General features: G+C 41.4%; 2 protein-coding genes across 5 annotated transcripts in view; one reads left to right on the top strand and one right to left on the bottom strand.

The window, feature by feature from the left end:
* Positions 1–26693, top strand: part of LOC108145150 (homeobox protein abdominal-A homolog) — a 93313-nt gene that overhangs the window by 18685 nt on the left and 47935 nt on the right. For 3 of the 4 annotated variants that reach the window (XR_005977027.1, XM_017270366.2, XM_017270364.2), the window contains 2 exons: positions 8588–8633; positions 20321–20370. The gene's annotated coding sequence lies outside the window, so the exon portion shown is untranslated. The remainder of the gene's footprint in view (positions 1–8587; positions 8634–20320; positions 20371–26693) is intronic. The other variant, XM_017270365.2, reaches the window with a different exon arrangement.
* Positions 15657–18505, bottom strand: LOC108145148 (V-type proton ATPase 116 kDa subunit a). The gene has a single exon (XM_017270363.2). The coding sequence runs from the start codon at positions 18425–18427 to the stop codon at positions 15752–15754; it is 2676 nt and encodes an 891-aa protein (XP_017125852.1). The 5' UTR covers positions 18428–18505; the 3' UTR covers positions 15657–15751.

Raw genomic sequence — 26693 nt, 5'->3', positions numbered from 1 at the left:
CTGGCCGTAATCAAAGTCAACAGCAAATGTACCTGTTAGCATGCTCAACACTCGCACACATGTGTGAGCACCTGCCAGCGACTTGGTTTGACTTGAGGTTGAGTCGAGTTGACTTTGCCGCCTGTCATTTTACTCTACGAAAGGGTATATAAATTAAACCAAACTATTCCTTTAAAATAAAATATATAGCTACAAGTAAATGTAATAATGTTATATTAAATTTAGGATTTGTTATATATTTTTAAATGATAAAATATAGTTATTTTCTATTTAAATTTATTATAAAATTTGTTTCTACTCAACCTCATTAGGAAGAAACTTATCCTGTTTCTTATCCTGTCCTATAAATAACAACAATTGTACATGCTTTATATCTTCATGATACAAAAATGTTTCAATAATGATTTGTGATACTTCAAATTCACATTCACTTTAAATGTTTTATAAGATATTATTTGTTTTTAAATTAAAAGGATTAATATCCAGAATTTATATTTAATTGCCAGAGTATTCCCCAACTCGGGTTCTCGAGCTAATCTGCTCCTTGCGGCTTCCTCTCTCACCTGTGTTGTCTGTGGCAGACTTTAATGCCTGCGTGTCATGAATGGCATCGCAATGTTTCCACTTTAGGGCTGCCTGCACACATATGTGCGACGTACAGAGTTGGCTGATAAAATTATGACATATGAAACTTTGGCTGACATCAGGCTTAGTCCGGGCGAAAAGGCATGCAAAGCTGTTTCGGGTTCCTTTTTGCCCTTTGTTTCGGCGTTTTGCCACACCATTTCTCTCTGGCCATAAACATGCACACTACATGGCCTGATAAAGCGACTCAGCCAAGTTGAGCTCCTCAACGTGCACTTGATTAAAGTGACTAAGAACTGGCGATTGGGGAGCTGGGGGCATTAAGTGGGCGGAAAAGGGTCGAGTGTTCGTGGAGGTCACGAAATTTCCTAGGTAATTCTGTGGCAGCCGCAATCGTTAATGGGCGGCGAGCACATTACGTTACGTATACGCCGTATGGGCGTCGTCAGCACAAAACTTGTGGAAAGAAAAAGCGGCGGCCGAAGAAGGAAAAAGCACCCAAGTCGAAGGACTCTCCCTTGAGAGCTGATGTTGTCATTGTCGCTGCACATTTGGAGTTTTAATTAAAACGAAATTAACTCGCAAGCGGAGGGCAGATGTTTGTGGCAGTTGCGGGCGAGTGGACACAACCACGCTGATGTAAGCCACATTTTTTTTTAATATAAATTGTAATAAGTTAAAAATTGCACTGCGGTTGAAATGCAATTACCAGGTGTGAGTGGATGTTGAAGAAACGAAAGTTAATGCATATCAAACAACAATATTAAGTAAAGAAGCCTCATTGATTGGATGTCACCACTCAGTTTTTTCATTAATATATTTTATTATTACTCCAAATTAAGTTGGATTGTAATAAGGGTTTAAATCTCTTCGCAACTTACTCATTACATTTTAAAATAAAATGTAGGTTTGGAAAAAATGTTTTATATATATACTAGCTCCCCACGAGATTACCTTCTAGGTTAAACCCGTCTTCCATATATTCACACCACTTTTCCAAATCTTTTCACACCATATTGCCATCGGATTTCATTTTTTCCCGCCCCTCACTCTCTGAAAGTGCTGAGAATTCGCGCGAACAAGTTGATGATGATCCGATTAAAACTCTTATCATTTAGTTATTCCTCCCACCGACACGAATATCCTTATAGTGCAGCAACTTAGATTGCCCCCAAAGATGGGGAAATCCGAGGGGATAAAGAGAGCTGAAGTAAAATAAATTCTGTTAACAGAAGAGGCAACAGAAAAAGGGGCAACCAAGTCCGGCAAAAAGGCGCAACGAAGCGGCAACAAAGTTTCAGTTTCAGCTTTTTTTATATGTATATATATATATATATTATATTCTTGTTTCGCCAACTCTTTATGCCAAAGGGTGTAAAGAGCAGGAACAGGGGGGCGAAAGGGGGGCCCAGAACAAAAGGCCGACCAGGGCTACAAATTTCGCTGGCTTTGAATAAGTTGGCTTTTTGTTTCAGACCCGGCCGCCCATCTTATAAATAAAAACATATTTATGCAAGGCTAAGACCAAGGATAAGGATGATCCTTTTCGAAACGGCCGGATAAGTGCTGCAGCAACTTTGGCCCAGAACAAAGGGGCTGCGGGCAAAGTGGCAATTTTTATGTATTTATTTGCCAGGCCTCGGGCCAAAAGAGGCGATTGCAACTGCGGAATGAAATTTATTGCAGGTCGCGACGTTTTTTGTAATTAAATGTTTGGTCAGTGGGCAAACTTTAACTCTGAGCTCGCAAAAACAATGTCTCGGAGCTGCCTGAAGTCCAAATTGCAACAAGCTCTCGGCCGCATCAATTTCGTAATAAATTCTCAGAGCCAAAAGAATACAGCGAACAAAATGAAGGTATTTGGCCTTGATTGTGGGCGTGGTCGTGGCCAGCCCCTCTCTGAGTTGCACAAAGTTCTTTCGAAATGCTCAGCATAATTTATTTGCTTTGTTGTGGCTGCGTTTTTTGAGTTTCTTCCGAAACGCCCTGGAAACATGCAAATTAACTTCAATTTTGATTTTATTTGATCCCCTACTCCCTCTCTAAAGCTACAGCTGAGGTCAAAATAATAGCAGATCCTATATGTTTAAATAAATTTTAGAACTATTTATGTATTTTCGCATTTAGTTGTTGTTTACTATTTAAAGTAACTGTAAAATGTAGCTTTAAATTATTGAAGTAGTACTTGCAAATTGCTCAAACCTTTTTGAAATTTAAGACTTGTTTGAATATACAGAACTTAAAAATAGAATGCTTTTCGTTTTTTTTCTGGGCCAACTATTATAATTGTGAACAACGTTTAATATTTTTTCTGTTTGCCTCTTCATCGAATGCGAAAATATGCTTTTGTTTGCTTTCATTTTTTTATGCCTTTTCCATCAGCCTTTTTCTGTTTTGTGGTCGCTGCTTTAGTTCTTGTTTTTGTTTTATGATGTTATAATCTGCTAATTTGGTTAATTATGGGTTTTGATTGTCATTCTGCGTATCAAAAGGGGTTTTAAAGAATCCCAAAGAATTTGCCTCTGATGTCATAACGTGAAGTCATGTGTGTGAGAGAGTGATGTTGAAGGTTTTTGGCCAAAATAAACAAACAGAAAAAAAACAAACAAATTTGGGGAAACAGCTGGCCAAATAGTTATCCGCATTTCGAGCAATAAATTAATATTCTACATTTTCCATGAACACATTTTGATAAGCCAAATGAAAATAAAACGTTTATACAATGTTTGGGTAAAACAGCTTGACAAACAATTTCCAAATGCATGAATTTCCTAGTATGCATTTATTTTATGCCATTTTTTGTGACAGCTACAGTTACACATTGAATTTCAAATGCTGCATTCGTACATTTGTGAATTTTCCTATTGCTCATTGTTTGCAATGGCTGTTCTGTGTAAAAGGGAAATTGAAAATTTGAAATTTTGCTTATGCCAGCTGGCTGGCAACTTCAATTGTATTCAAATACTGCCGACATAAATTATCATTTTGAGAGCCAAAGTGCATACAGCCCCCGCCCGAAACCCAACTTCCTACCTTCTACCTCCCACTTTTTGTGTGGGCTGCAGCGGCCTTGTTACTAATAACCTCAATCCGAGTTACAGACAAGCACATACACACACACACCGCCTCCCTTGGCCATCTTCCATTTGTTGTTAAAAGGGTAAAAGTCTTCGGGGGGCTCTCATGTTTCTCGCCGAGAGTTTTCCCTTTTTCGGTTTCACTTTTCACCAGCCGAGTTCTCAGATTCGGATTCATGTGCATGACGAGCAGGGGCGCTGGGGAAAATGGCCAAAGGGGGGGGGCGAGGCGACCCTCATCAGCGCGAGTGTGAAATCTTAGCCAAGATGGAGCGGCCACAGCTGAAGCTCATAAGGCCTGATAATTAGAGTACAAATCAGCTTGCAAAGCTCCAGCGAGCAAGGGAAAGTTGGGTAAACAAGGGGTAAACTACAGTATAGTATGTATCACATATTCGCTTATACTAGTATGTAGAGTAGACGGCAAGATGCGTGCCATAACTGTATTGAGATAAATGCATAAATTGATGATCGGCAGCGGCATGCTGAAAAGGCAAATTACCAACAATTTAACCAGAACCGTTAAGGCAGAGAGCCACGTTCATTAGCCGGCGGCTTCTGCTCCTCGCATTTCCGCATCTGTGCCAGCCATCTATCTACGGGCATCTATCTGGCGATCCCCAAGCATTCCATCCTATCCTATACTATCCTATCCTATCCCCATCCCATCAGCTACAAATTGTATCGAGTGCAATGCATAGAATTTATTGCTTCCTGCCAGTGCGCGATGCCAAAACCCAAAACAACGACTCGAACTCAAACTCGAGCTCGAACTCGAACTCAAACTTAAGCCGAAAACTAAAACCGCCGACGACTGCAGCAGCTGCTGAAGCCGGACTGGCAATTATGCCATTTGACATAATTCATAACTGCTGCTGGAACAGCACACTCAAAACAATACATCATGGAGATTGCTTAAAAGTTAGAACAAATTTAAAGTAGCATACTTTGTAAATACGACACTTTTGTTTGTTTTGTTTTGTTTTGTTTTTGTTTGTTTTGTTTGTTACAACTGTTGAAATAAGCTACCAGTTTTTTTGATTTCCTTCTCAACCAAACTAGATTTGATAATAATATTTATTTGTCATTTATTTTTGTCGCTGTGCACTACGCGTCCAGGTCCAGTGCAACCAGTTTGGATAGCCAACTCCGATTCCCGGCCTTTGTTATCATCAATTTATGCGAACGAAAGTTGTTTGAACTGCGACTTGGCTGCTGCTGCTCCTGCAACTGCAACTGCTGCTGCTGATGATGATGCTGATGTTGATGAGTATCAGTGGTAACATGAGGGAGATCCGTGAGGGGTTTCTCACAAGGGGCTGCCACGACGAGTGCATCCAGCAGGAAACTCTTCCTCCAGCTGACCACGTTGGCTTTGCCTGGTTTCTCCTGGGAATCAGGTTAGCCTGGCTTGCAGGGAGAAACCATATTTCTTCGCTTCTTAATAAATTGACAAAAGTTTGTCATATGCATTGTTAGCCAAGAGCCCCTTGGGCACAGTTTGCCCCCTCGGCTCCCTTCCCCTCTGTTGCCTCTGTGGCAGTAACCCCCTTCGAGTTGGCCTATTTACCCGCTTTAACGCCGAGTGGGTGGCTCTGGTCGTTGGCTTTGGCTGCGACAAACTGCAACTGCAACTGTGGTTATGCTGTTTTGATGAACTTTGGGCTGCAACTGTGAAAATTCCTCATTTTCCCGATTTTTCCCTCTTCCCTCTTGCTTCCAATGCCCTAAACCCTGAGATTATGGCTACTTATTGAGGTATATGGGTTAGGTATGGCACAGGGAAATGGCTATCTGTAGATACAAGAAGCATTCTTCACTACCTATTTCACAGCTTACATGAATTAAAAAAAATTTTATAGGTAATATATGCAAACTATAATGATTTGCAGAAAAAAGTAATACACAGTAATATCGAGTCTAATTTTGTATAACATCTTTTAATGAAAGATACGATTTTCTTGTAACAAGTTTCTGTTAAAGTTGTTGAAAAAGTTACAGTCTTAGAGTACCTGGCCTTACTATGTTCTTAGCTATACTTAAGAGTATTTACCATTCGTTTGATTGCCCCTATTTTCTTTTTGAAGTTTTACAACTTTGCCGACTGCCTTTCATATTATGAATTGAAACATGCGCACAAAGAGCATTCGGCAACTGTTTGCCGCAAAGAATCCGCTGCTGCCCCCTCGATTGTACGTAGAAGAATTTAATTAAAGTAGCAGCAAAGTCTGGACTCGTCCGCTTTATTTGGGTAAAAAGAACGCAGCAAACTGCAGTTGCATTCGACATGAGCATGGGCAAACAAAACTGCTGGCTCTAATTACCTGTGCATAAACTTTTCCCAGTAAATGTTCATATTTATTTTCGTAGCTGAGCCATTTTTTCGAGGTTTTTGTTGCCTTGTGAGCATGCAACACAGCAACAGTTGCTGCCTCTGCCTCCACTGCCACTGCAATGTGTTCTAGTTGTTTATGCATTATTCACATACTTATGCTGCATGCTCAGTTTCAGTTTCAGTTCAGTGGGCTTTATTTTTACTTTCAGCTTACTGCAAATGTGGCACATGACAACGGCAACGGCACAGTTTGCAATCAACAAACGGAAGGAGAAAGGGCGCCTCTTCATATTTGTTTGGAAAACATGCTGAAATCCCCGCTGGTGGGCCAAAAGTTTTCAGCAGCCAGCCAAGAATTTTCACTTTTCATTGCTGCAGGGCAGCGGCAACATTGCATGCCGCATGCAACAATAGGCAAAGACAGCAGCAGGTTACAGCCTTGTTACTGATTATATTTATTTGTCAATGATTTAATTCGGATTCGACTTGATTGACAGACACTCGAAAATCTGCCCCAATCATTTGCCAGTCACTTCTGACTTTTGCAATCGCAGCTCGGCATCTCGGCAACTTGCAACAGTTCAAGGTTACCAGTAAACAAAGGGCCCAAAACTTAATTCACTGCTAGTCTATCGATTATTGTCTAGCCGAAATTCATCATTTTAGTTGGATCGAAATAGGAATTTCGCTTATGGTCTGAGCAGCTTCCTCTTTGGGGCTGTAGTGCAAAATTGCACTTTACATGCATGGCCGCAAAACTAATTACCAACTGAAAGTGTCAAGCCATTGAGGCTGCCTCTTGTAGTCGAGTGTTCATTCGGCTGGAGTTCTCTCGGTTCAAGTGTCAAGTTGAAAAAGTTTGTCGGCAACAAAGACTGTAACAAAAAAGGGGCAATGTAGACCTACACAAAATGTTCATACGTAACTTTAAGTGCAGCAGACAACATGAAAAATGTACAAAGCCAAAAAAAAATCACAAGAAGTGGAATAGAAAAAAGAGGAAGAAGCAAAAGAGGTTGTTCACCTGAATACAGAAAACTTAATACCCTGTAAAAATAAAAAAAAAGCTCGCAAAAAAGCAAAAAATAACAATTGTAAAAGAAAAATTACCGCAAATATGCATACACATCGAACGAAAATAGGCATTGACATAAGCTATAGCGCATATACTGACTAAGTAAGGGCGTTAAAAAGGGTATAAAATATAAGTAAGTTATTAAAAATGCATGTTGAAGGAAAACAATCCAAAGACTTTATACAGAGAGAACAAATTGTAACTAACAAAATGCAATCTAACTAAAAATTTAAAAAATTATGTCATAACTGAAACCATATAAATCACTAAACTTATTTTATCATTTAAAATGGAAAATTAAGTGATAAAATAATTTTTTTTTGAGCATTTTTGTATATATTATTAAATACTTTTTTAAATTAAGCACAGATTTTGATATGCAAGGGAACTTGATACACCAATTATTTCTTAATTTGCTGAGCCTCTAGCAACCTAATTAATTAAATTAGTTGTAATTGCATATATTATTACTAATAGCACTAACCATACAACATATTGTAGCTAGTAAAACTTAATTACTTTTGTCTCCTAACAGTAAAAATGGCAATTTGAAATGTAAATTTAATCTTAAAATTAAAATAACTATAAATCGCTCACATTTGCTTCCCCCTAATAGTGTATTCTGTCATTTGCACAGATTTTTTCAGTGCAAAAAGCGAATTTTTCTATTTAGTTTCTTCGTTGCTGTGTCGCTGAAAAATGGCTGCAACATAAAAATTGACCTCAGCGACAAAAGGCGGCCAACGACGCCGGCAACTTTAGGAAGCGAATACAACCGGACAGAATGGGGGGGGGAGGGGCTGCAAAGGGGGGTCGGAGCAGAGCACACACTCAAAAGTAGAGCAGCAAATGCAAACTGGCCCGGACCAAGTCGTGGGGGCAACAACAACAACAACCGGCTGGGCAAACGCGATCAACAACCCAGCGAACGAATGGACGAACACATTGCAGCCAAGTTTGGGGGCTTGGAGATATGGAAAAGGGGGCGACGAGGGGGATTGGGGGTCGTGTCTTTGGTGGGCAGACAAATTACAGTAGCCAGATTTTCTCGTCTTCAATGTTGTTTTGCATTTTGCACTCGAGCCACGCCCAACGCCCCCCCCTCCTGTTGTTGCTATTTAAGTTGATGTTGCTGCTGCTGCTGCTACACGCGCCGAACATGTTTTTTGTGGTCCGGCTATTCATGGCTCTATCTTTTTGTTGTGCCTGTAGTTTTATTTTTCTAATGCTCTCAAGAATGTGGTTTACTTTTTGGATGAGTTAACAAGCTAGCCGCAGTACATGTGCTGGCCATTGTTGCCGTATGCACACGAGTGTACCTCGAGTTTGTCATAGAAAGTGTTTGCTCCAACAACCCGTACATCAGATTCAAATGATAATTTAAGACGAATTCGCGACGTGACTCAAAGCGTAAATCAATTTATGTTTACTTTACGTCCCATAAATTTTGCACCTTTTGATTTAATACCTTGCGAATAACTAAAAACCATGTTTTACCTCGTTTACTCGTTTCAGAAAAGCTTCTGAATTGGTTTTGCCGCATCTCAACGTGTTTGTTTGGGTAAGTTGGGGATTAGCATTTTTAATACATATGTTACAGAATAGAAGTTGCATGTGATTGAAGGCTAAGCTCATATATACGTTCAATAAAGAATTCACATGTTTTAAGTCAAGTTTCTTGCCATAAAAACACAATTAAAACGTTTAATGCTTTACAATTATGTGCTAGTAAATTTATTTATTTATTGAAAACATGTATACTTTAGTGCTCTTAATGTGTCATAACAACTTCTTTAGGACTTTGAAAGCTGTTCCCATTTTGCACTGGCTTGGCACTAGTTCAAGTGCATTGCTATTTTCCTGCAATTTATTAAAAATAAATGCAAATCAAAAGCGAGAAACCAACTCTGTGCCAAATGTGTCAATTGGGGAGAATCCGCTCCCTCTTCGCCCGAATTTCCGTCTCCATTGGTTGGTGCTAAGTGCGTTGGCCTAACGGCAACTTTCTGGCTTATTTATGTTTGTGGCAGCTCGCACGGGCTCATATGGAAATGAGGCCTAGTTTTGTTGACCATAAACAGATTATGAACAAATACTGCAGCGCTCACTTTTCTTTTTATTGCCATTAGCCGTGGAGGAGATGCTTTCAAGTTGAGTCATAATCTGGCATAAGCTTGATTATGGCTCTGGCAGAGTGTTTAATACGCACTTGATGCCACCTCTCACTCAGGAGATTTTTGGCCAACAAGCTCGTTGAGGCGTGGCCCCATTTGCCACTGACGTCTTTTTTGGTTTGCTAAAGCGATGGGTTGCGGGGGAGGGGGAGGGGGTTCCGACCTGCCCACGCTTCTGGAGATTTATGGCCAAGTGTGCGCTCGGCGTCAGCGTCGCTCATTCTCAATCTAAATCTGAATCTGACTCTGATGGTGACTTATTTATGTGACTGGCGGGCTGCTGTTGCTCTCTCAAGTGGCGTGGGCAGCACCGCGGCTCCAAGTGCTTTTCACTGCCTTTCTGCGCGTTTTCGGCAGTACAAAACGGTTGCAAAGTGCTCCAAGTGCAGAGAAAAAAATGTGGCACACATTTTTGTAAAAAATTTATTTTTTTCTTATATTTTCATTTATTTCCCTATAATCTTTAATGTCAAATAAATTAAGAATATACGCTGAATGATATAAATTATAAGTCACTAAATAATTCTCTAAAGCCTTCTCATTTTTTAAATTTAGTTTAATCGCAATAATTGTGTGACTTTATTGTAAACAACTAATGCAAACTTAGTAAATCTCAATAATAATGTTAATTAATAAATACACTACTTTTAATTACAATCTATTTGAGCTTTTAAAAAACCGCATAAGGACGTTTGAAAAACTTCAATCGATTTTGGTTCAATAAATGAAAATAGAGCTGAAAATAAAATCCTTAAATCTATTGATCGATGCTTTTATTTCGCAATATACTGACATACACAACGTAGAGTTGAGAAGAAGATAACAAAAATAATTGTTATTACAATTAATTTTAGGAAAGTATTTTAAATTTCTGGCAACTTTAGCCATTTCAAACTTGTTTTTAAGTAGTTAGGAATTTCAAATGATTGTAGATTTAAGTTAACTATTTGCTGAGCTCTCTCAAATAAATTATTTTAAATTACTTACAAAAAACTACTATTTTATATCTACTAGAGATAAAATTCATTTAGCATATCAAAAATCTTTAAAACAAATTTATAAAGCCTTGAAATTGTTGAAACAACTTTTTGTCTGTGCAGCGCGTTTCCCTTTAGTGGAATTAGTTAGTCGCGTTCCGTACTCGCAATCTTTGATTTATTGCTAATTTCGGCAGCGAGAAATTCCCTTAGCTGTGGCAGTTGCAATTCGGTAGCATTTTGTTGCTTTGACACCAATTGGTGTTTTCGGCTGTCTGTAGCACGCTATTGTGCATTGTTGCCGCTGTTGCTGCTGTTGCTGCTGCTGCTGCCGATGTTGCTGTTGTTGATGTTGCTGTTGCTATTGTTGCATGCCAGTCACTCAAATGGCTGACAGCCAGCGAACTTCGTGTTCGAGTTCGCGTTGTTGCTGCAGAAGCTGTGCGACGGTTTAGGCCGCCTCAAGTGGCCCACTGAAGGTCAGGCAATTGGTGTTGCTAATGCTATTGCTATTGCTGCCATTGTTGCTGCTGCCATTGCATCCGAAAAGTGATCGAAACAATGTTTTGAGAGCCCTCGAAGTTAAGCACTTGAATGGTCAATGTCGCTATTGTGGTCACACTTAATATTGTTTGTTTTATAATTATTGTTGGTTATAAATATAAATTTGAGCAACGAAGATTACACCATTTGTGGTTCATGTACTCGAACCATTAATTCAATTTTTTCATATTTAATATAAATAAACTCACAAATTCAAAAGACAATCTTTAATTGGATTTATATCAACACTGTTATTTCAGATTAAAAAATAAAAATAAATTAAAAACATTTTTTAATAACATTTCAAATTCAATGACTTTTTATGTTGCCGGCATGCATACAGAAAGAACGAATATAACTTTGAAATGATTTTTTCTTTGCCTTAAAATTCATTATGAATATTATAAATTATTCTGCTTATTGAATATTGATGTCCCAACGAAGTTCCATGACTCAATCTTAAGCAATTTTGCTTGCCAAAAGGAAAACAAAGCCAAAACAATCAAAAACTCAAATAAAACAAAACATTTGGCATATCATGAATATTTTATGAACTGAACCCAAACCCAAACCCAAACCCAAACCCGTTTCGTTCGCCACTCGACTTTAGCTTTAACTTCGACTTCATCTTCGTCGGCGGATCCGTTCGACATTTTTCGCGCCGGCTCACTCACTCGCCCTCATTACAAAACACAAATCATGCATTGCGTTTACTTAACGGTTAACAAAAAGCTGACAAATTTATTGTCGCCGCTGACATAAATATCGGTATCAGACTTCTGACCCACTGGAAATGTGTCAGGCGGCGGTGGCTGCCGCGAATTTGCCAAAAGATCGTGCTGTAATTGACATATATACGGGTATATAGTATATCGCCATACATCAGGTTCTCATTATGCATGGCTTGGGCCAAGACAAAAGGCTGAGATGGCGGCGAGAAACCGCTTGAGAAAATAATCAAAAACGTTCTCCGCAGTGTTTGTGTGGTCGCCGCTTCAAGATCAAAGGAATAAATACATGAAACTTACTTTTAATGAGGGTCACATGGCTTTTGCTTGTACTTTCCTCCGAGGTTTATCATTTTGAGCCAACTAATTTTGGATTCTTATCTTACTGGTGACACAAAAACAAAACATTTAGCTCAATTAATGTTTCCCAACGGAAATTGTTAAGCGTGTGATCCACTTCAGGTGTTTTAAAACAGTAGCAACAATGAATTTGTCATTCTCCAATTAGCCGATTAATATAATCTTACAAATTCTGAGATGTTTTCTAAGATCTTGACTTGGTTAATTAAATTGATTGGCGTTAATTAAAGTTAAATAAGAATCTTAAGGCTTTTCCATAGAAATTAAACATCAATTGTAACCTTAATGTTTTATTGTTTACATTGTATAATAAGTTTAATTTTCTTTTGTTTAGCTGAGAAATTTCTGCAAACATTTATGGGCAGCTCAGGCGTATTTTTTACAGTCTTTCACTTTCCACTTTTGTGGCCTGTATTTGGTACTATCTGATTAATTTTATGCATATTTTGTAGCTATCTTGCTAATGAACTGCTAAATGCCAAAATTGGATTCTCAAAGCGCGTCTAAGAAATTTCACTTTTCCAGCAGAGCATTGCGAATGCCAAATCCCAACCGGTTACACACAATATCTAGTTTAAATTAATTTCTTTCTCGAGCTCTGCCCGCTTTGTTTTTTGCCAATTTTAATTAAAACATTTCTGCTGAGTGAAAGTTTTCCCCTTCGCATTAGCAGATCTAGCTTGTTTTTGCTTCTTTAATGGTCAATTGTCAGCTTCCGTTCTGCAGAGCAAAAAGAGTCGAAAAGGCAGAGGAAGACGAAGATGAACAAAAGACAATTTTAATTAAAGCACAAACAATGCACAGTTTGTGGGGAATTAAATGGCATTTTTCCACTTGACAGCCCGGCGAGCGAATGACCAAAATGTGCAAAGCCAACAAATTGTGAAGCCAGTTAATTAATTGCCTTAATAGTTCACAGATGTTTACAGTTAAATCTGTATGTTATTGTTTTCGGTTGTTGTCCGAATGATGTTTTCATCATGCTGACTTCATTTGAATGTATGTTTTTTATTTTGGTTTTCGCTCGCCCAGCTTGTGTTCAAGCACTTGAGGTGCTTCACAATCCGAGTTTGGAGCTGGAAATGTCCTTCTGCAGAGCCAGGGAATTCTTCGGAGTACATTGACTTTGGCTTTGGCTGTGGCTTTTGGCCTGCAGTTCGCTTTGGCCAGCAACCATGGGCTGAATTTAACACCTTTTTTGTTACGGCCGCGCATGTAAAGGCCCAAAAGCAGAACTAGACAGAGTAGCAGTCCCAACAATGGCTGTTGCTGTTGCAGCTGCCGTTGCCACTGCCACAACAATGACAACAGCAAATGCAACTGCAACAAGGGAGCAGCAGCAGCAGGAACAGCAACATCCATGGGCAAAACCCTTTAAAGGACAGCGGCAATGCACTCAAAAAACTGACGACCCAAGAGCATGAGTCGGAGATCGTGACGTGACGTGATGCGACTGACGAGCAGAAAACGGACAACCATCCGCATTTAAGTCTCAAATTGATTCTCCCCAGACAACAATGCGACCTTGCTTTTCTTCCAGTGCACACAGAGAGAAAATATTAACAAAATTGGCCAGCAATTCGAAGATTTTTCATTTTTTCATAAACATTTTTGTTCTCCCCAAGTAAAATACATGTTTTATTGTCTTATTGATTATCAGTTTATTAATGTGGTAGATGCCTAGAAACTATTTCAAATTGCTTTACAGAGTTAAACATTTTTTAGGGAAATAAATATAAGCTTTATTTGAATAATGACTATTGAAAATTGTTTTAAAATCGTTGAACTTCGTAAATAATTCGGAACATTGACTATTAACATAATACATTCTTTTTAATCTATTATAATAGTTAAAGACTAAATTATATATGATCAAGAAACTTTTTAGCTTACTTTACTACAAATATGCATGCATTTTCTGGAAATAAAAGAGCTTAAATTAGATGACTACTAAAAAATGAATATGAAATGTTTTAGCTTCTTAAATATTTCAGAACATAGATAGGTAAATCTCTTTCACAGTTTCTCTCTGTGCATTTGTTCTAAGCTGCCATGGATGCAATCTGGGCCCGGCAGCCCCTTAGAGACTTGACAATTGTTGGCCATAAAAGTGCTAAGCAGTTGGCCATTGGGCCCAGCATTAGAGCCACGCACAGCGGCCGCATCAACGAAAGTATAAACAAAAGACTTGGGCAACAAACTTGACCCACCCGGCCCGCTGCTGTTTTTTTTTTTTTGCTGCTTTTTGCTGCTTTTTTGCTGCTTTATGCTGCACCACCTAAACAATGGCGCGTGCTGCGGCTTAAAGTTATAGCCAAAGCCCTGGCCAAAGAGTCAGAGCCTGTTTTGGGCTGGCAATTGCGTAGAGTGTTAGTGCTCGCTGCCCAAAACCTGCTCTGGTCATGAAACTGACTGCACATTACTGGCACCGAGTTAGTTCTGCTTTCCGCGGTGTGCTGTTGTTGTCGCTGCGATCTAATAAAGTCAGGCCAAGTCAACCCGGCCATGTGGCTAACGAAAGTTATTTATGCACGAGCCAGTCTACTTAGGTCGGCCTGCATGCGTCATCGGTTGCTGTTCATAATTTATGCCAAGTCTTGGGCCCCGGCAGCAGCAACCAGCAACCAGCAACTAGCAACTAGAAACCAGCAAGCAGCAACCAAAGTTGCTGGCGTGGGTGTTAATGGCAAACAGAGCGGCAACAACAGCAGCAAAGACACAAAAATGCTCCACTGTGTGAGTGTGTGGAAAACTGGCAAGAACGATACCGCAAAGTAATTCGACAAATAACTACCCAACAACAAGGTATATACATAGGTGTAATTTCAAGGAAAACGAAGGTAATTTTCGCTAGGAATCTAAAATACAATTGATCTTTGATTTCAAATTATCTAAATTCCGTCTTAATATAATTCACTTATTTTTATTTTTATGAGTACTTTTAATAATACTATTTAATTTTTAAAAAATTATATGAATTTATAAGCACTTAAGGGATATTCATTATATTTTGCCTCTGTTGCTCTCATGCTATAAACCTACAAGGTAGGCCAACAAAGGTTTGTAACTGCTACTAGTTTTAATTGCCAAAAGAGGCTGAAAAAAGTTGAACAGTAATCAATCTCAGTCTTCTGAATATCATAAAGGGGCTTCCTGCCCATTTTTCTGGCTTCAACATTTATGGCATGCAATTTCAATACCAAGCCAAGTAAAAATATACCCTTATGTTTGGCAAAAAAGCAGGGTACACGACAAGAAGAACAGCGGAGTGGAATAGAACAGCAGCCATACTGGCAAAGGGTCGACGACTTCCAGCGCCCGCATGGCAGGAAGGAAGCCTGCCACGGCAACAGTCGTAACTGCAACTGCAACAGCAGCAACATCAGCGGCAGCAGCAGCAACAACAGCAGCTGGCAATGGCATAAAGCAAACAAATGGAAATTGTTTAAAGCCAGCTTTGGTTTATGGCCTTTTGCATGGAGCCGGGCCAATGCTAATTGCAAAGGAATGTCCAAGTCCGCAGCAGCGGGCGTGGGTAGCTCTTGGCCTGCTCTTGGCCACAGTTAATTGCCAAAAGATAGGGGCAGCGAATAAGGAAGGTCCATCCAAAATAAATATGCTAAATCCTACTCTAAAACCACGGCAAACATCTTTAGTTGGCACAATTAAATTTTAAAGCTAAGATCAAACCTATAGTAAAACTAAGATGATATTGCAAAGATATAAAAAGTGCTTGCTTTTATTTAAGCAAGCAAACAATTTTATGGAAGAAATAAGTCTTTATTTTGAAAATTCCTTCAAAATCAAAAATATGTGATGACTCCATAAGCAAAAAGTAAAAGAGTGCACAAACCATAAATTTGCATATTAAAGTTTTGGAAAAATGTGGCAAAACAACTAACTCCGCTGGTTGGAGGGCGGAAAAGCGAACGCCTTGAAGGACTCGCCCGCTCCGTTAAAGAACTTGGACTGGAACTCCACCCAGTGGAGGCGCAGGGTGTGCAGGAAGGCGCTCAGACCCTCCATCATCACCAGGATGGCCACCGTAAGGACGGCCCAGGCGAAGAAGGAGGCCATCAGCATGGGCACGGCGTAGTACAGCGGCAGGTTGTTGGAGAAGCCCTTGTTGAGGACCATGTGCCACAGGACCTCGGACAGCTGGTCGTGGGCCAGCGAGAGCGCCCAGAGGCGCAGATAGGAGGCGGTGTGCGACACCGAGCCCAGCACCGTCTCGATGGTGTGGATGCCCGAGTGGATCCAGATCTCCGACATCTCGAACTCCTCCTCGTTGTCGACGCCCTTCGCACCCTTGCCGGACTCGCCGTAGTCGTCATCGGTGTAGCGCATGGTGGAGCGCATCTCCCGGATCGTCTGGCGTCGCATCGGCTTGAGGTCGCGCGACTCACGCAGCTTCTGCTTGCGGCGGCGGAGCAGGTAGAGCGGCTTGCCGGCCAGCAGGATGGGCACCGTGCAGAGGGCCAACACCACCAGGGCGTACTCCACCAGCCGCTCGAAGGGGTACATGTCGCTCAGGCAGTTCTCCGGCGGCTGTTCGTTCTTCATCAGCATCATGTTGATGAAGGTGATCAGCACCGAGGGCGCACAGGCCGAGTTGTAGGGCGTCGGCTTGTGACCGCCGAAGGCCATCCACTTGAAGAAGATCAGGAAGACGAGGTAGCAGAACAGACAGATCATGAACACCATCTGGGGGATGACCACCAGGAACAGGTCGGCCTTCTTCTTCAGCAGCACACAGTTGGCGGCCGCCAGGCCCAGGCCGAACATCATCTGTGAAATGCCCAGCACGATGGCCAGCTTCATCTTCATCGAGTTGGTGGTGGTGATCGAGTCCTGGCCGCACACGGCCCACACCGGGTCCATGCCGATGGGGTACGGGTTGCCCGAGTAGAAGTTCGGATCGGCGGCGTTTAGGGTCAGCTGGGACATGTGGTCCTCCAGCGTGGTCGCGTTGTACCGACAACTCCAGCTGGAGTCGAACAGATTGAACCCCTTGGACATGACGATGTTGTAGATGAGGCCCATGTAGGCGGAGAAGATGCCCATCAGCAGGATTATGTAGCGACCCGCGAAGAGGATGTTCAGGATCTCGTTCTCGGACGTCGAGGCAATCTGGTACTTCTGGATCTCCTTGTGCTTCCAAATCATCAGGCTGGCAAACAGGATCAACAGAAGGCCGTGTCCCAGGTCGCCAAACATCACGGCGAAGAGGAAGGGAAAGGTGATGATGGTGTACGGAGCGGGATTCAGCTCCTTGTAGTCCGCCATTCCGTAGGCATCGATGAGGTTCTGGAAGCCCCTTGTGAACCTGTTCAGTCGAAAGTACGTCGGCGGCATGTGATTGACCAATCGGTTCTTCTTCAACAGAATGGCCCTCGAAGACATGTCCTCCTCCGGCTGGAAGTCCCGTTTCATTCTTTTGCCTATTGCTGCCTCTTCGTCCTCGTCCACGTCCTTGTCTGCGCCTCCACTCATTCTGGAGGTATTGTGCAGGATTTTCCGCACTTCCTCGACATCCGAGGTCGGTATGTAGACCTCGGCCAGCAGATAGCGGGGCACCTCCAGTCCGCCCACCAGCCGCAGGCGATTCATCAGGTCGTAGACCCTGAGCGCCTTGCGCAGATTCACCCGCACAATGAAGAGGTCTTGGCCAGCCACCTCCAGGATCTGGCGGCGCATCGCCTCGGCCTCCTTGAGCACCTTCTCGACGTTCACTATCTCCTGGCTGAGCTCCCGCACCCGCTCCTCCCGCTCGCTGGCCGACCGCGGGCAGTCGTAGACATTGACGTGGTAGTGGCCGCAGATCTTGAGCACCTTGGGCCACAGCATCGTGGCACTGGCCATCAGGAGGAGCGCAAACTTGCGCACCTTCTCCGGCCGCTGGCCATGGTGGTACTCGTAGACCGGGTCGGGCATCTCGGCAAAGCGAACGATGAGGTTGAAGGAGCACAGGCGGTAGAGCAGCAGCTCGAAGCTGTAGAACTTGTCCGCCCGAATGCAGCCGATCAGGTAGTTCAGCTGCGACTGATGGGCCGCCGCGCTGGCGTCCTGCACCAGGCCCACCATCGTGCTCTCCGAGTAGAGCAGCTCGCTGCCCATGTCCGCGGTCATGTACTTGTTGGCTTTGGCTATGGCGAAGCTGTGCTCCATCATGCGGTACCGCCGGTTATCCAGCCGGTAGTAGTGCTCCGTGACGGCACTGGCCTCCACGTGGATGCGCTTCAGTCGGGTCTCGTACTTGGCCAGATCCTTCTCCCGCATCCGCTCGTCGCGATCCACGTCCGGGTAGAAGACCTCGTTCACATGCAGCTGGGTGATCTGGTTGTGCAGGCTCTCCACCACACGCAGCAGGTCGTGGCACTGGGCCACCTTGCGCGAGTAGAGGTTGTTCAGCAGCCGGTCCTCGTCGTAGACGTTGTTGAACTGCGCCGATCCGTGGTGACCCAGCTCCATGAGGCAGTCGAAGGCGTTGTCCGTGTGCAGCAGCAGCTGGCGCAGCTCCATGTCCTCGCTGCGGAAAAAGGACTTGACCTTCGTCTGACGTTTCTTGAACATTTTCCTTGTGCTGAGTGTCGGTCGCACAACACAAGTGATCGCCAAACAAAAAAAAAAAATGATACAAATGTGACGGGTTTTTCGAATCCGTTTGTTTTACAACCTATGGTACTTCAAAAAACAAGCATAATTTTTTCAAAACTCTGTTCAACATTTCAAGTAAATTAGTATAAAATCTGAAAACATTTATTAGGGCTATTAAGCTTTTCTTGTAATTTATAAATTCTGCAATCTTGCTAATACAATTTGGTATTTGTATTATTTTGTAATGCAATTACCTACTCTCTTGGCCAGCTCTGTTCGCTTTGTTTTCGTTTTAGGTTGGGGTATTTGACTCCTGCTAATTGATACGTTTGCCTGCCTCTCCTTTGTTGGCCCTCGTTTTTTGTTGTTTATTTAATTCGAGTAGCAAACATGTCCAGGTCCAAGCCGAGCTGCCCCCCACTCGAGATCAACTGCAGATAATTTCATGCTTTGCATGCAAACTCGTTGCAGTTGCCATTGCAGCCACGCCCACACCGCCGCCCCCGTCGCCGCCACGGTAGAGTGAACCAAAACTGGCCAACTGCAATTTATGCCCTTGTCTTCTCGGCTGGGAACACTCATTGTCAGACAGCTCAGAAGTTGTGGGAATTCTTGCATACGGTAATTTCATTATACCAAATGTGTCATACTTGAGTGAGTTTTATAACAAAATTCTCACTTCAATTAGATGGTTGCAAAACGCTGCAAGAATTTATCATAAAAATTATAGTTTTAAAAAGTTACCAGCAAATTTGTAATAATAGTTCTCATAAACCGTAATACGATTACCTTAAGCAACAAAAGAAGCATAAATGTTTTGTTTGGCCAACACAGCTCTATAAACTTGTCACAACGATTTGTTGACATGGCACAATGGTATAAATATTTATGATATCATTTAATGATCATTTAGTCTTATGGAACGGTTTTGTTTAGAAATTTGGGAATAAATTAACATATTTTGCTATTTGTAATAAAATCAAAGCTGAGCTTAGAGTTTTTAGGACTTTATTTTAGTTAAAATTAAAGCTTTCTTCAATTGGTTTTGATCAAAGACAAAGTGTTTGTTTTAGCTTGACAGTATTTCACTTTTGTTTTTCGGTAATACATTATTCTTACACTAAAAATGTTGTTCACACTTTGTTGGATATTCATTTCATTTCCAATGGCAAAACATTTTCCCATAAAAATCGACTTCACATCGCATTCAAAGACATTGAAATTGTTTGGTAATTTGGTCTGTGAGTGACTGACGGCCCATTGAAATGGGTTCGAAAAGCATTTTTGGCTCATTAGCCGTTGCTAAAAGGAAAATGGACATTACACACTCAAGTGAAAATTGTTTTGGGACCGCTTGTTCGTTTGTTAGCACTTCCACGACAATGAAAGTAAAAGTGCCACAGCCGAACTGCACTTGATAATTTCTTTAGCAAAGCTTTGACAATAAAAGTGCTATTGCTATTGCCATTGTTAAGCGGCAGTTCGATTTCATTAGCCCGCTGGCGCTGCAAAGAAATTAAGTCACCGAATTGAAAGTTTCGAAAGCAAGAGTGAACAAAACCAAGGCAGAAAGTTTTCACTTTTCGGCTGTGCGCGACAATTGCAGGCAATAAATCAAATCGAAATCGAAGTCACTTACAGAACAACGGGGTAACATGTGTTGCCGCCTTGTGAGCGTGTCTAAAATAAATAGGGAAACAATGTCAATATGTGGCTGACGGCAAAGGCAGTTTTTGAGATCTTTTGAAGAGCTCAGTCCATAAGGGGAATCGAGTTGAGGAGTTCATTGTCTGCTTGAGTATTTCCACAAACTAATTTGCATTTCTCTTTTGCTTACTCATGTGTTTCTCCCCGCTTCTCTCTTTGCAGTGGTAATGTGATCGGCGATTTTCGGGAGCAATTAGAAGACCAAATAAAAGGTAAGCAGCAGCTGCCATCGATTTTGGCATTACGCCCTCGCACATCCAACTCAAGTCTCGGCCCAATCCAATCCAATCCAATTCAATCCCATCCAAAACAATCCATTTTATCTCACTCACTTTTCGCTGCGGCAAAGAGAAAGTGCATTTCATGTTTCTGGCCTCTTGGCCAAGTCTGTAATTTGCCAGAACCCGCAATTAACGCCTAAACAGACTGGGCCCAGTTATCTCCTTCAGTGTGGCAGTGCCAATCAAGTGCGTGGCTCGGAAATCAAGTGGACTTTGAAGTTAACATTTCATTTCGTTTGCTGCCTTTTTTAATTATAGAGAACCCGTCTTAAATTGCTGTGTGGGTGTTTCCCCGCAGAATTGGGTCAAGTTTGAAGTGACGACGGGGAAAACTGGTAGCGAAAGTTGAAAGTGACATTTTAGGCCCTATATTTGGGAGTTCTTAGTGTTTACTCATAACAAAAAAGCAAAGTCCAGAGCTTAGGTAATCGCACGCACTGGCTAAGCTCATCAGGTTCGTCGCTTAAGTCATTCGTTTTGGCCTCAGACTCCGGTGCGTGGACTGATAGATAGTTAGACCCGTGGACTTGGCACCGTTACCAGCCAGACGGCCAAGAGTGGCTGCCTCAAATTCTGCCTGACGGCGGCTTCATTAAAATGTCTGCCTGCCAGATTGGCCCGACCAAAACCGTTTTGTTGCTTTTTAAGAATACCTTTTAGTTATGGCTTAGAAGGGTAGGTTGATTACTTAATACTAAATATGAAGCAATTAAAGATTAGACGTAATCCTAATGAATTAATACATTTTTTTATATACATACTACTTATCTATTTTATTTTGTTAATTAATTTATTTTTATTAAACCGTTAAAAATAGCAAAACAATAATTAAATATTTTACGTTAGCCCGTTCTCTACGAGGAGGTCAAATAATTAACTTAACCAATAGAGGTTAAGTGTAACTTAATAACAGGTTTTCCTTAGCTTGATTTATTTATTTGTATTTAATAGATTCTTTAATTGCGATTTCTTATGAAGTTTGTGGGAATAATACAAAAAATTAATATAAACTAATATAATTTATTTATTTAAATTGCTATTATTATATATAATAATTAAATATTTTGCGTTAACCCGTTCTCTACGAGGAGGCCAAATAATTCACTTAACCAATCGAGGTTAAGTGTAGCTTAATACCAGTTATTTCTTAGCTTGATTTACATAGTTGTATTTAATAGAATCTTAAATTAGTTAATTAAATATTTAGTGAATTAAATATTTTGTGAATGTGAACTTAGTAGGAATAATACAAAAAATTAATAGAAATTTGTATGAGTTTTTTATCATTATTATTATATTTTTCATTCATTGATTTTATTTTTTATCCCAATTCGACAAGATAACAGTTACAGCTGCGGTCATTATAATAGTAATGGGACAATGTAAAGTGCTTGAAAACATACCCTTTAGGCATAGGAAAATTTGTGTTTCTATTTTTCTTAATTTATAGTTACCAATAAGCCAAATTTGGTTGAAAACAATTTGGATATTTTTGTTGTTTGTTAAGAAAAAAATAATTCTATAAAATTCACTTTTTAAAATACTTTAGTGGATAATTTTCAAACAATTAAAATAATCAAGATTCCACATTTGGGGAAGTGGTGTATTTCAGAGGATCAAGAGTCAAAGTCAAGAAACCTTCGTTTAGGGTATCTTAAAGTTCGGCAGTCGGTCAACACAGATTCTCTCGTTTGAAATTGAAACGTCTCTGTCTGGTGCTCTGGTGCGGCGACTCCAGCAGCTGGGGCTGCAACTACTTGCGAGTACCTTGGCAAATGCATCATCGTCTGTGGCACGTCGTGGATGTCAGCTTATCTGGCCAGACAAACGCATCGCAGATGGTGGAAAAGGGGATGTTGGGGGGGAGGGGTGCTTATCTTTGGGCCCGCTCAGGGTCTTTTCGTCCGAAGCTTCCGCCTTGGCCCGGTCAACTTCTACTCTAACTTCGACTTCAACTTCAGCTCGAGACTCCAACGCCGCCACCAGCGAGCAATTTTCAATTTGCCAATTGTAGCAGTAAACTTCTTTATAGCTGTTCTTTCTCTCCGGCTTCTCTGCCATCTTCTTGGCCATACTCTGCTGGCCCGGGTACCGTTAGCTTGGGTGCTCATGTGGATGGGCTTTAGGTGTTTGTCTTGACTCCAGTTGGCTTGTCTTGACTCCGCTTCACCTGTTTGCATGTGTGCTCCCACCGTGTGTGCGTGTTGGGCTGGCCTCCACTAATTTGCGACAATTGGCCAGGCCATTAGCCGGGCTCTCGATGGGCCGGAGGGGGCGTGGCACTGACCATGGTCGGACCGCAGTTCAGCCGGTGAAGTGAAGTGAACCAGCATATATATCAATTTATCGAGGAATTCTGGCATGAAATTATAAATGCAAAGATCTTTCTTCGTATTTTGAGTGACTTAACAAGCCGTTGGAAGGGCACTGGCCGCAGCGAGGGTTGTTACGGAAGTTCACCATAAATCGGAATTCCTATTTAATTGGATTTGATTGTGTATTATAGGGAAATAATTATGTGCGAATTCAAGGAAATCAAAGGTCAGATTCACTGACGTGTGTAAGGTTGAAATGTTTCTATTTGGAAACTTTGAAACATATAGTTAAAAACAAAATGATGTCTTCAAATATCATAACACAATTATCCATCGAAGGAAGCACTTATTTTTACCCAACAGAAACACAATGAATGAAAAATAAGTTAATTGTATATTAAATTTAAATGTTTTTTAAACTTGTAAAAAACAAAGCAAAAAAGTAGTCTAATTAAAAGTGTACCATTTCATTTCAACTTACGAATATGATTTCAATCACTGAAAGATAGCTAAGAGACAAACAAAAATTAAGCTGAACATAAAAAGCAGCTAGCCCATAAGCTAATCTGCTGATGGCTGTAAAAGAAGACTAAAACGGAGGTTTCTTTGAAATACGATCCCATCTGACTCATTTCTAAGCCAGCCGACCATAAAAACCTCTCCCCATAAGCGAAAAACCCCAATTAGTGAATGACCCTTCAGGTTGGATTTATGTTCCATAAATATCGAACAATTGACAGACAGTCGGCGTTATTCTTGTAGCAGTGGCAGCACTTTGGCGTAACTGCAGCGACCACAAATCTTGACCAGTACTTTTCCGCTAGGCGGGTAAAAAACTGCAGCCACACATGGGTGGAAATTCATTAGACACACGCTGGTTTGCATGATTTCGGCTTAGGGTTTCGTTTATTTCTACTTTTTTGTTTTGTTTCGTTTCGTTTCGTTTTTTTTTTTTTTGTTTTGGTTTGGCAACATGAGCGGCCAAACATGACCCAAATTTCGCCTATGACCGCACACATGGGCTGCACCGGGGTCCAGGCTGTAAGTTCCACCCCCACAGGGGGGCATTCAGAGCCCCCACCCATTCGCGGCTTGAGTTCAAAGTGAAATTTTGTACTTTGATTGTTGTTCACATGACCGCGATTGGTTTGTCAGAACCCAATCAACACATCATCAATAACAGTGGGGAATAATTCGGCGTGTTCTGGCGTTGCTGTCTGATTGGTTCTATGCTGGAGATTAATGGCACACAAACTCACGGACGAGCAATGCAAACACCACCTCGGAAAACAAACAGCAAACAAATGGCCAAAGCAAATGCTGCGAGGTGGGGTTAGGGGGTCACTCCGAAATGGACGTTGATTATGGAGCTGCCAAAACAAAAAAGCGGCTGAAAACTTAATGTAAGCCAAACGGAACAGTTTGTGGTTTTTTGTACATTTTTCCAGCGGCTCGTGTGGGTGTCTGTGGCAATCTGATTGCCACTGTCCACTGGCAATTTGATTGCTCCTCTGTGTGTCTGAGTGGGAGCTACTGCTGCTGCAATTGATGCCTGCAATTATCCCCAAAAGCCACACAAACAATGCGCAAATTAAACGCAATAAACAAAATCTGGGAGTGAAGGGGAGCGGGATTTGTGGTAGCCGACTAGCTGATTACTCGTTGAAAAATGAGTAAACTGCAGGGGATATAAAGCCTCTATGGACGATATAAGTAGCAGAGGATAGTTGCATACTGCCAACTTTATACATATTATTCTAAGATATTAAAAAAAAATGTACTTCATTTCAATTATGTTAAATTAAATAAAAACATTGTTTGCACATCATTATTTTAATGTTGGTTCCATGATTTTCTTTTCGACTTAGCTTTAAATATTACCAAACAATGGTAACAAGTTTCTACTACCAAAACAATGTCATAAATTAATATCTTGTCTATCTGTCTCAAATAAAAATATTTTTGAATTACCTACTGGTAAGTAGGTCAACCAATCTATTACTTTAACTAGATCTAGAACAAAAAAATAAACTGTACTTGAAAACAGGAAACGATCTAATAAACGTTGGCCATGAGTTATTAAAAGCATATAACAAATACTATAAAACAGATTATGGGAGCACACACCCAGCAAAAAAATGGGATTAGGAAGCTCTTTAGAGTAGCTAGTGGCAGCAAAATCCAGCAGCTGCCGGCACAGGGGCGTTGGGGCTGGGGTCGCAAACACCCCGCAGCGGGGGGCAATGTAAATATTTTACGCCACAATTGGCGCGTTGATTTGTTGCATATTAAACAACGGCCGCAGGCAGCGTAGGCCGCTCTACTGAACCACCAAATCACCGAACCACCGAGTGCAGCACCACCAATCGCAACGTATGTTTGTGGTGCAATTAGCTTTTTTCCGCTGTGGATTTCTGTGGGGCATGGCATTGGTTATGGCTGCGGCGCTCCCGTAATTTGCTCATAACCCGGCTAATAGACAGCGTCAAAGGCCCGAAAGCCAAATTGGGTGTGTTACAGTGTTGCCAAGCTATGTGTGGCTGGCGAGCACCGTCAGCACTCAGCTGCTGCCCGATTGTTCAGATGGATGGTTTTAATGCGCCAACCGATTTTTGGCCACACTTGATGGTGGCCAGAGCCTCGTAACACGCGCCAAGAAATTTGTAGAGGGGCAGGGCCGTATATACACATAGTTGTTGACTAGCAAGTGCTAAGTAAGCCGACCATGGCCATAAATAAGATATTAAGTGGCAAAATTTATGTTTGTAAAAAATGTATAGCCCAGTGAACAGTGTTCATTAAGCACGAACTCAAAACATTACGGAAACATGGGGAATGATGGTTTTTAGAAACGTAAAGTGTGCTTTGCTTACACCATTTAATAAAAGTATTGTAAAGGGTATTTTCTTAAGTGCAATTTATAAGATTACAACCAGACCAAATACTATTTCTTTCAAAAAGCTCCCTTTCCCATTAAGTCTAAAATATTTTAAGGTTTACTGCATGTCATTATAAGCAAATTTTAGAATGGCAACTAAAAAACCTCGTTTCCATTTAAAATTTAAAGCCTGCATTACCATTAGCATTTAACGATGCTAATTACTTTCGACATAAATAAAACATTTTCAAAAATTAGCTTTAGAATCACTTAAGTAATTCTTGACGATCTTCAGCGCGCTAGCCAACCGCTTTATCACGCAATCAGCCCGTCAAAAGATGTAAGCGACCTTGGCTCAAAGCGCATTTTTGTGGCTTAGATGTTGGCGCCTTGTCATTGTTTTTTTTTGGTTTGTTTTTCTCTGTTTGTTTTCATTTTTTTTTGGTTGGGTCTGGTGTGTAAATCCGTGAATTTATTCATGCGCTCATTGCCTCAATTAATGCGACATTGAGCGCAATTTGCTGTTTGTCATCAATCTTCTTTTCGGTTTATGGTTACGCTCCAAAGGTGGTTGCTGGTGTGATTAAAAAGGGTTTGTTTGTTTAACGGATGAGGCAGGAAGTCGTTGTCGCAGGCGGCAGCGAGTTAATCAATTTCGAAAAGGGTGGCCTGATTGAGGATCTTTTGGCAGCGGATTTCTCAACGTTCTTTGTGTCCGGCTCACGTCCTAGCACTCGAACTGGCTTTCTGGCCCGGTTTCAGAAATTGCCAGCGTTTGAAGGGGCACGTATTACGTGCATTAGTAGCCCTTTGTCACGGGGCCACAATGCACTTGCCAGCAACTCTTCAGATTGGTTCCAGTGTGTCGAGCTTCTCGGCTGCAAGATTTATGACACTTTTGTTTAAGCCCCTAGAGCACATGGCCAAAACCTCAATGCAAAATCAATGGCGCTGATGCTTATCGCTTATTGTTGGCCCGCTTGTCAAGGGGTTTTCTGCCATGGCTTAATTCTCCCAGCCAGACTCTCTCCCTTCTGCCGATTGAGACGATATCTTGAATG

The sequence above is a fragment of the Drosophila elegans genome, unplaced genomic scaffold, assembly GCF_018152505.1.
Source record: "Drosophila elegans isolate 14027-0461.03 unplaced genomic scaffold, ASM1815250v1 contig_133, whole genome shotgun sequence".
Taxonomy (NCBI): domain Eukaryota; kingdom Metazoa; phylum Arthropoda; class Insecta; order Diptera; family Drosophilidae; genus Drosophila; species Drosophila elegans.
Note: the sequence above shows the minus strand (reverse complement) of the source record. Positions and strands in the feature narration are given on the sequence as shown.